We start from the raw sequence: 9,823 nt of genomic DNA on the forward strand, positions 1-9,823 counted from the left end.
CTCCTCTCTCCTCCTCTCTCCTCCTCCCTCCTCCTCTCTCCTCCATCCTCCTCTCTCCTCCTCTCTCCTCCTCCGTCCTCCTCTCTCCTCCTCCATCCTCCTCCATCCTCCTCTCTCCTCCTCCGTCCTCCTCTCTACCTCGGCTTCCTCTTCTTTTTCTCCTCAGACTCTTTGTTTCTCTTCCTGCTGCTGATCTCGGCTTCCCACTGTTTCTTCACCAGTGTGTAAAGCCTCATGGTGGCCTGAGCGTCCTGCACCTGGAAAACACAGGAAATGATCTCATTTTAGCTGTTAATCAGCTGATATTCCAGTAAAAGCCTGGATTACTGACGACTTACAGACGAGTGTTCGCCCTGCTGGACTTTTACGTTCAGGACTTCTCTGCAGAGGACTTTGAGCGACGGCCGGCTACTCTAAAGACGGAAAATCAGATCAATACAGCTGGAATTTTATGACTTAGTTTGACATTATTTTAACTTTAAGACATATCATTACTTTATGCTTTTATGTTACCTTGGCGATCCGCCTGAAGGGTTTATACTTCTGTGTGTCTCTGATGAACTTCTTTGGATGATCCAGAAGCAAAATCTGAAAACATTTTCTAAAGTTAACCAACCATTTAAAGTCCAGTTTATCTTCTAGCAGTTTGATTCAGTAATTTGCAGCAAACCCATAATCAAAAAGCAACAACAGTGCAGTGAAAAGTTTCAGTAAAAACAAACACTAACTCAGTTTGGGAGTCAAAAACTTTAAGTGCCAGCAATAAAAACCCCAAATTTCAGCAACTAACAGAAACTGCAGCCTGGTTTATTTACGTCTCTTTCAGCCCTGCAGCAAACAAACACAACAAACATGCAGGTGTTGTTTTCCAGAGTTATTTTATTTATTTTAGCTCTCAAAACTGCAGCTGAGTTTCCTTCTGCAAACAGAATATAATAAAAGTAACGAACGATTTTTATATCCTTGCTGGCAAATCTGTTTATGGTGATTCTTATTGTGACTGGAAAAATGTTTAGAATGTAATTTTTTATCAAGTCTTTCCGTCATATAAGAGTTAGTAAAGATCCAGACCGTTTCTGCCAAAAACACACATTTTCTAGAAAGAAGACAAAGTTTAAATTTTGCTGAACAAAACCTTAGAAATGTTGAGTTTCAAAAGGCGAAAATTTGCTAGTGAGGAAAAAAAAAAGGAAAACAGAAAATGTCAGATTAATCTTAGAAATGTTCTAGAAAAACAAGAAAACATTTAAATTTTTTTGGTGGAAATGTACTCCTTTTAAAAATATATATATATATACACATATATATGGTATATATCACTGTGATGGCCGTAATACTCCATCACAGTGAGAGATGTGAAAGTTTATTTCATCTTTATTTATACTTTTGAATCTCATTGAGACACAAGTTATAACTTTCAAGTCTGACTGTAACGTAATAAAACATTTCATAATGTCCAGCATTCAACAGAAAACTTCAGATGTCAAACTCCAATCAGCTGGGATTTATGGAAGAGGAGGAAGGAGAAAGTCATTGTTGAAAGAAAGTCATGAGCCACGTAGGAAACACAGCAAACATGTGGCAGGAGGTGATCCGGTCAAAAAAGTTTCAACTTTTTGTTCCACATGCAAATCAGCGTTTGTGTGGAAAAATAACAGACACAGTTGATAAGAAAATGGATGGAACTAAAGCCATTTAGTTTAGCCAGCGCAATCCTGGAAGAAAACATGAATGTTTTCTTCTCCATTTGTGGTTATAACACAAGAAAATATGAAAACATTCAATAAAATGTGAAAAATCTGTCGTTTACCATAGAATAAGACCTTAAAAAAACTTGAAAAGATTAAATTTTAAGGCCTAAAATGCACATCAAGAAATGTCAGTATATAAGAAAAGCAAAAATGATGTTGCTCTTTTATCTACAGTCGTCAGGGAAACAGAAAATATGAAAGTCAAAAAATGAGAGATTTTGAGATTAATATCACAAATTTTCTAGAATTTTCTTTTTACAAAATGTGAAAATTTTCCACTTTTGGAAAACTTTTGACTTTTGAAACTCAGAAATGTCCAAGTTTTTTCTAGAAAATTTCACAGATTAATATCAACATTTCTGAGTTTTTTTCCAAGCAAATTTTCAACTTTTCAAATTTAGAAACTTCCACATTTTTTTCTCTAGAATATTTCTCAGAACATTCTCAACATTTCTGAGATTTTTTTTTGGAAATTTCCTCTAATTTCGTTTTGCCAGACAGCGTACCTTTAAGTCGTTGTGGATGGCATGTCCAACCACTATTCTCCCCTTCAAGATGTCGGCGACCTCCCTCTGCACCGTCTGAACGTCCTCTCCTGCAGTGAGACAAACAGAGACAGTAAATCCAGTCATATGACCAGAAGCTCATGCGGGTGTAGCGGTTTGTCCAACGGCTCACCGTCCTTGATGTCCTCTGGTCGGATGCCGCTGACGGCTGTCCTGTAGTCCGTCACCTTCTCTGTGGGTTTCACATACTTGTCATAGATGCATTTCCCAAACTTGTTCACGAGGGACACTCGGGCCAGGATGCTCTCTTCGCCATCAGGACCGACTCCCACCATCTCACAGTCGATGGCAACAGTTTGGGTTATTCTGGCAACATAGAAGAGCAACCAGGGTCAGGAAAGGGAATCCAGAAGCATTAATAATCAGCTGTAGATGTTATTTGACAGCCTTGATGAAGAGCAGACAGACAAACCATCACTGGGATGAGGTAACTAGCTAAAAGGTTAGTTGCACTAACCCTAAAGCGCTAATCATAAACATTGGTTTTGCTAACGCTAAAGCCTGACACCAACATGGTATTTAGCGGAGGCTAATGCATTAATTTAATTTTGACATTATAATTTACATGACATGTCAACATTGTTCTATAATGCCCTTACATATTGTATATATGTTTATATCTTATCTACTGTCGGCGGTTTATTTTGAAATGAAAAAGGAAGTGCTGCGTAAACAGTTCCCCCCCTTCAGAATAAGAGCATAGATATAAAAGTCTGACAACTTGAAGAAATATTAATAGTCGATAACCAAACCTTTAACACAGACGTTAAACTTTATCCTACTGGATGTTTACAAAACAGTTACATAAATTGGATCTTTAGAATTTATCCAGAAAAATGAATATAGAGGAAGCTAGATGTGCTAAACATGATCAAAGTTAGTAAAAAGAGCTAACGCGCTAAACACAAAATGAGCTTTGAGTCCCTCCGAGACCTGCTGGTGTTCTGCCATGTGAAGCAGGAGAGGCTTCGAATGCTTCGAATGGCTTTATGAGTTATTTATTTTATTGTTAAGTGGAAGGAATTTTTCGTTTGTTAATATTAGCTGTTGAAATATTTTCTTCACTGGTATTAATGTAATGACTATAGTACAAAAATCCTCTAAAAATAACGTGGTATTTCTGATTGTTTTAGAAATTTTTATTTAACCTGGATTCTAACCTGGTTTGTCACATAGGAATCACTGTTAGCCTGACAAAAACACACAATACTTTAAAAAAAAACATGCAAAAATGTCTAAAATTCATTAATAATACATTCATGAATACTACATTTCTTCTGAAGTTCAGATTTGTATTTTCAATTTCTTTTATTTTTTTGTATTGTTGATAAAATTATTTTAAAAAGTGTTTTATGCTTTCATATTGTTCTGTAATACCAACACTTAATGCCACTTTTTCTTGCTATGTTAATAAAAAATATTTAAACATTTTTTAATCCCTCATCTTCATTATGCTCATATTCAAAGATCTACCAGCAGAGGGCGCTGTGCAACCAGCCACCAGCAGAAGCAATTATCCTACAACCCTAAACAAATAAAAATATTGACCATAACATTAATAGATATGCCTTTAAAATGATTTATTTACTAGTAAAGTTATAGTTTAAGTTTAATTAAATTACGGTAAAACAGCAGCAACTTTTCGGCTCTTTACTCTTTCAAGAGTTTCAACAGATTAGGCACAATATCAAATTTTGCCAGATGATAAATTGTCCCAGAACGTATTGCAATAAATGATAACATTGTTGTTCTGAGACAATTTTCCAGTAATAGAATAGTAATAATGGAAGAACACATTATCAAAGATCAAAAAACTTTAAATTCTGATGAACATTTAAACTTTGAAACTGGAAGACATTTTAAATATCCAAAATAAATAAACAAAACAACAAATAAAATAAATTCTGAAGTCTCTGTTGACAAAATTGTCTTTCAAAAAAGGGATATTTGAGACCAAAGCAGCAGATTGACACCAGCTTTGGTAGAAAGAGAGAAAAGAAAAACGATAAATAAAATGAAAATTATTGAGTTTGTTTTAGTTTATCATGCGATTAATTGATTTATTGTTCATTGTGAAAGGCCTAATTGTGATTTTATTTTATAATATAATACCACTACAGTACTATTACCAATAATAATAATAATATCATACAATAAACAAATTCACATATGAAACCAAAGCAAAGAGTAACAACAAGTATAAAGAATCAATTTTGTGAATCTCCATCACAGTTTCTCATTAATCTGTTTTTGATGGTTTGTTTTTGCATTAATTCCCACTAATGAACCACATCATATACAGCGTCACGATTCGGTTTTTCTAACAGGAATGTTTTCCAGAGGCGCCGTCACTCACCCGCTGAAGGCCGACTCCTTCACCAGGGAAGTCTCTGGCTCTCTGCTCTTGCTGCGGACGCCTTGCTTCCTCCTCATGATCTCTGCTGCCTCCGCTCCCATCGTTTCCTCGATAACATCGGGGTCGACGTCGTCGAACCAAAGGTCGTCCCTAGAACAGGAGCTCAGGAGTCAGAGCGCTGCAGTCTGACTGGGACTGGAATGATTGGAGTGTGTTGGGAACCGTCGACACAATAAGCATAAACATAAAGTGTTGAACAGAATCTGATTGGGGGAACTAGACATGTTTTCTGACTTTTAGGATTCACTCAAAACTAATTCAAGATTCAGGAAATTTGTCTCAACTTAGAGGCTTCACTATATTTTATTTAACTTTATAAAGACGTGTAAAAAGCCTGAAAATAACATTTGATTTTATTGGATTAGCCTAATGTGTCTGAACTAATATTTCCCAAAAATCAACAGTGGAACAACTATTGGCACCCCTGCTGTGAAAACCTTCGGTCTGGAGGAAATGTCCATTTTTTGATGTAAAAAATAGCTAGAAACTAGAGATCAGGCCTGACATCTGGGTGTAGAGATGAAGTCAGACCTGAACCTTCAGAGTCACATAAAGACAGTTACAAAGTCGGCCTTCAATCATCTGAAGAAGATTTCCAGGATTAACGGACTACTGTTCCAGCAAAATATAGAAAAACTCATCCATGTGTTTATTTTTAGTTGAATTAATTCACGGGTTTGTCTAATAAAGTCAAAAATCTGCTGCCTAAAGAAATGCTCACCGGTGTCACATCATATTCATTCCCCCCCATAAACAGAAAGCTATGGATTACTTTCAGAGACTAAAGATGAAAATTAGCCTTTTTGCTAACTGTAGCATGTTATGTGATGTGGATTATTCCCCTTGAAAATAAACAGTAACAAAAATAACAACTATATGAAAGTTCTGTAAAACTCTTAGCAATTTACAAATTGAAATAGATAAATACATTTATTTTAGTTTAACCTAGAAATGTGCAATTTATAATTTAGTTAAAATTAAGACTGTTAAAACTGCTGTGAATATTTCCCCATGAAAGCTGAAATTAAAGGTTGAATTTTAAATTTTAAAAATGTTCAGGAATATTCTACTACAAAACCCATTACTTTATTTCAGGGCAGTTTACTCGTCTTTACCAGGAGAGTAAAAACTTTATCTGTCACTGTGTTACTTCCACAGTAACACTTCTTATATACAATCCCAAATTAAAGTGACATTCTTATGTTTTGAATTTTCTCCAATTGTCTTAACAAAAATATTTAAGTTATGAAACACAAACGACTCTTCAGCTTCATCATTTATGTAATTTTAGATGATGTTTTCATCCTGTTCTTTTAAGTTCACCAAGACTGAACCCAAATACAAACACGCCGTTTTTACAGTATACGTACTCTGTAGGTTTCCTCTCCTCATCCAATGAGATCTTCTTCTTCTTCTTCTTTGGTCCGTCTTCCTCACTAGTTGGCATTTCTCTGTCTTTCTTCCTTTTTGCAGCAGCAGATTGCTGAGAGTCTGAAGCTGCAGGGAGCTTCAGCTTCTCTCCAGCCTCTTTGGGGACAACAGGAACCGTTTTCTGCTTTTCTTTTTCCCCAGAGTCCCTTTCGCTTGGAGCGGCAGTGTTCACAGAACTCCTCTGAAAAGCATTTTCTTGGTGTTTCTTTGTGGTGAAGCCATTCTGATGCCTTTTCTCCGACTGACTGCTCTTCAGGATCTGTAGGGAAGTTTGGGAAAGATCAGTATAATCTCCAGTAAACACTTCTGTTTAAATACATCTGCACTACAGAGACCAACCTGCTGTAATGATTTCCAGTTGGCAGAGATCTGCTGGGCTTCCTGTGGAGGTCCAGGTTTCTCCTGCTGCTTCTGCGGCGCTGCTTGCTTCTCAAGCTTCTTCTTCCTCAGGTTCTGTTTGATCCAAAACGTCTTCCTCTTATCTTTAGCTGTGTGTTTATGGATCTTAGCGTCAGAATGCGCTTTCTTCTCCTTCGCCTTGGACATTGCGATTTAAAACGTACCGGATGACAACGTCCGATCGAGAATAGTTTACGGAAGTGATTTTACAGTAAACAGAATAGCAACACGAGAAAGTCTTCAAATACGTTCTTTAAAGGCTCATAATTTTGCTCACCCGTGGGATTTCCGAAGCCATGCTGCATTGTAGCTCTCTAGTGTGCAACAGCAAAATGTTTCCGCCGAAGCAACACTTACCGATTTTACACTACTAACTATGTGGCTAAATTATTTTATTTTTTATATAATCGAAAGCAAATAAGTATGTGTTAATAAAATTGCACTTTTAATGTTTAGTCGGTCACGTTTTTCCTTATGTTCCGCGTAAATCCAAAGGCGGAACCTTTGTTCTGAAAAATGTTTCGCATCGACCTGATGTACAGTATGGACAAACGTCACTGACGTTACGGGGATTGTCGGAAGTCTTCGTGGTGGATTGGTTATAAACTGTAGGTTATGTTTGCATGTTAGTTAAAATTGTTCTCGTTATATTTATTTATGATATCTCGACTATTATTTAGCTCAGGTAATTTGGCCAAATTGCTTTTTTTCAGGAGTATTTCTTACAGAAATATGAGTGTTTGTCATGTAGCTTGTTGATAAAGGAAGTAAAGACTAGGTTGGTTTTATTAGAGGGTTTTTTTTCTCTCTCTCGTTTGATTTCTTTAGTCTTGTGTTTTGGTTTCAGATCATGGTGGAAAACTCTCCATCTCCGCTGCCTGAGAGAGCCATCTATGGCTTTGTGCTCTACCTGGGGTCACAGTTTGGTTTCTGTAAGTCTCTCTTTCTCTTAAGGTTTTCTTAGTAGCCACGATGCCAGCCTGTGGAAAAAAACACTGCATATGTTTATATTCATTCTATATTATATGTACTTATTGCACATTTTAAGATGATTATATTGGTTATAATTATCTAAACACAATCAACCATTAGCCACAGCAGATGGTAAACCTGTGACACCAGAATTAGGTGAAACCTGTTGGACTTTTTTATTTTCATACCGATTCAAATGAAAGAAATGTATATTTTTTGTTAAATCTAGTCGTATTCCTTTGTTCTTTTATGAAAAGAAATAAGCCCCATTTATGACACTAATAAGGCTGAATAATTCAGTAAATATGTGGTATTATTACAAGGAGAGTCATCTTTGTAACAGTACTGTCTCCTCTCTGTAGTTTTGTACTGCCTGTGGGCGTATGTACCAGAGGAATGGCTTCATTCAGTAGGACTCACCTACTGGCCTCAGAAGTAAGTTACCTCCCTCATAAAAATAGATAATATCTCCAGCTGTCTTTGTTATTGTATTATGAAATGCTTTGTGTTGTTTAGGTATTGGGCTCTTGCGATGCCAATCTACTTCCTGGTTGCACTAATGGTGTCTTTGGTTGTGTTGTTCGGCATTAACATGAACAACACAGCTCCACTGGACTCTGTGGACAACGTCACAGGTGAGACTCCATCCCATCATTTACAATAACTTCTACTGAAATAAAGCTATACATATTTTATTTAGAAATTTTTTTTATTTCAAAGCATGAGAGCTCTTCAGGCACAACATGTTGTCATCCAGATATTGCTAAACTTCATCTTTCTGTCACAGATGGATTTGCACAAGGTCAGAGGTCAGACTGCCACAGGAAGGGTGGAATACCCCGACTGGAGGACGTCTCCATCAGTGAAGTCAACAAAATGTTCTATTTATCCTCTGAGACGTGACAAACAGAGTAACTGAGCAGTGGGCGGGTTAAGATTCACCGCGCCGTCGCTGTTTAGTTCTTTTGATTGAAGTTTTCTTGTTAGAAAAAGACTCAGTCTTATGTAACAACAGTTATGTAATTGTTACGATATTAAATCCTCAGGTTTTTATTTATTTTTCTTTCTTTACTGGTCTACGTGTCTCTTAAATGCAAAGTTTTATGCAGCAATTATTGTTTTTATAAAGCTCTAAGTAAAGTATGGCTGTAAATCTGTAATAAATATAATTCTTTTAAAGCAATTCTAACATGAAAATGCATCAATTCGTGTTGGAGATGTTAACTAGGTAACAAGTAAATAATACTTTTGTAAATGATTAATTTGTTAAATTGATGGAATCAATCTTAATGGAAGTGTCAATGGTAATGCATATTATATTGAAATCCTACATAAATGTTACATTTGTCTTAATAAAGGATAATAACTGTTGTGTTTGTGCAGAAGGAAGAAAGATCATTCTCAGTTTATGTCAAATTTTATTTAGTTTGTAACAACTGATTTATGAGTCACTGAAAGTCTCCATTGTTGTATGTTGCAGTCTTTTATATATTTTATTGTTATCAATACCTGGATTTTGATTAAATGTTAATACCAGTTTCCTAGATCAGAAAAAAAGCCTTTAAATACAGGATAAGATATTTATTAAATAGTTTGGGGGGGGGGTTTCAGAATGGAATGAGCTGGGTTTTGTTTTATTGAATATTCTTGTTTTTATGAAGTAAAATTCTGTGCAAAATTATCCACAACTACTGAACTTACTGGAAAGATTTGATTTTTTTAATTAACTTTTATTTATACAGATTGTCTCATTGAAATTTAAGATCTTATTTACTAGAAAGTAATTTTTTGTGTAAAAAGCCTAAAAATAAATGGATCTTTATTACAGTGGCAAGATTCTATTATATGATGCTTACTTTATTTTTCACCTATTGCAATGATTTCATAGTGAAATAGAGACTGTACTGACTGCTGCAGCACCCAGTCTGCCTCTGCCATGTCATGTGACCTGCTTAGCATGCTATGCTAGCATTGTGTTTGTGCTTAAATGTACTGCATTTTTGGATTTACATATTTATTTTTAAGTTTTGTAAAGATCAACTTGAAAATGAGATGATTCATGTATCCTTCAAACAAATAAATAAATACATTGAAACTTATGAGTGTCATTATTAACAAGTCATATCAAAACATGCTAGCTTAAGTTTAGTAAACTGTTAGCATAAAAGCATCGCTAGCAAGAGCGATATCAGTTTATTAAAGAAGTTTAGATAAAGTTATGATAAACTATTTGGGGATGGGTTGTTGTAACTTTTTTCTTAACTGTGTTGGACTTGAAAATTTTTGCC

At 35.6% G+C, this 9,823-nt stretch overlaps 2 protein-coding genes across 5 annotated transcripts; one reads left to right on the forward strand and one right to left on the reverse strand.

Annotated features, from left to right (window-relative positions):
* Nucleotides 1–118: 118 nt before the first annotated feature.
* Nucleotides 119–6,887, reverse strand: rexo4 (REX4 homolog, 3'-5' exonuclease). 3 transcript variants are annotated; one of them, XM_023340470.1, is made up of 9 exons: nt 6,841–6,886; nt 6,504–6,652; nt 6,104–6,423; nt 4,674–4,823; nt 2,430–2,623; nt 2,258–2,346; nt 514–588; nt 339–413; nt 119–257 (listed from the first exon to the last, which is right to left on the reverse strand). In XM_023340470.1, exons 1-9 carry the CDS (start codon nt 6,866–6,868, stop codon nt 135–137), a joined length of 1,203 nt encoding a protein of 400 aa, XP_023196238.1. In that variant the 5' UTR covers nt 6,869–6,886; the 3' UTR covers nt 119–134. The 3 variants fall into 3 exon arrangements, with proteins under 3 accessions (XP_023196238.1, XP_023196239.1, XP_005810902.1); XM_023340471.1 differs by having other exon boundaries at nt 339–408; nt 6,504–6,887; XM_005810845.2 differs by having other exon boundaries at nt 6,504–6,887.
* Nucleotides 6,888–7,104: 217 nt separating this feature from the next.
* On the forward strand, nt 7,105–9,606 carry pigp (phosphatidylinositol glycan anchor biosynthesis class P). 2 transcript variants are annotated; one of them, XM_005810846.2, is made up of 5 exons: nt 7,105–7,171; nt 7,411–7,495; nt 7,898–7,970; nt 8,052–8,170; nt 8,323–9,604. In XM_005810846.2, the coding sequence occupies exons 2-5, from the start codon at nt 7,414–7,416 to the stop codon at nt 8,436–8,438; spliced, it is 390 nt and encodes a 129-aa protein (XP_005810903.1). In that variant the 5' UTR covers nt 7,105–7,171; nt 7,411–7,413; the 3' UTR covers nt 8,439–9,604. The 2 variants fall into 2 exon arrangements, with proteins under 2 accessions (XP_005810903.1, XP_023196552.1); XM_023340784.1 differs by having other exon boundaries at nt 7,121–7,248; nt 8,323–9,606.
* Nucleotides 9,607–9,823: the final 217 nt, after the last annotated feature.

Source organism: Xiphophorus maculatus, chromosome 10 (genome assembly GCF_002775205.1).
Source record: "Xiphophorus maculatus strain JP 163 A chromosome 10, X_maculatus-5.0-male, whole genome shotgun sequence".
NCBI classification, from domain to species: domain Eukaryota; kingdom Metazoa; phylum Chordata; class Actinopteri; order Cyprinodontiformes; family Poeciliidae; genus Xiphophorus; species Xiphophorus maculatus.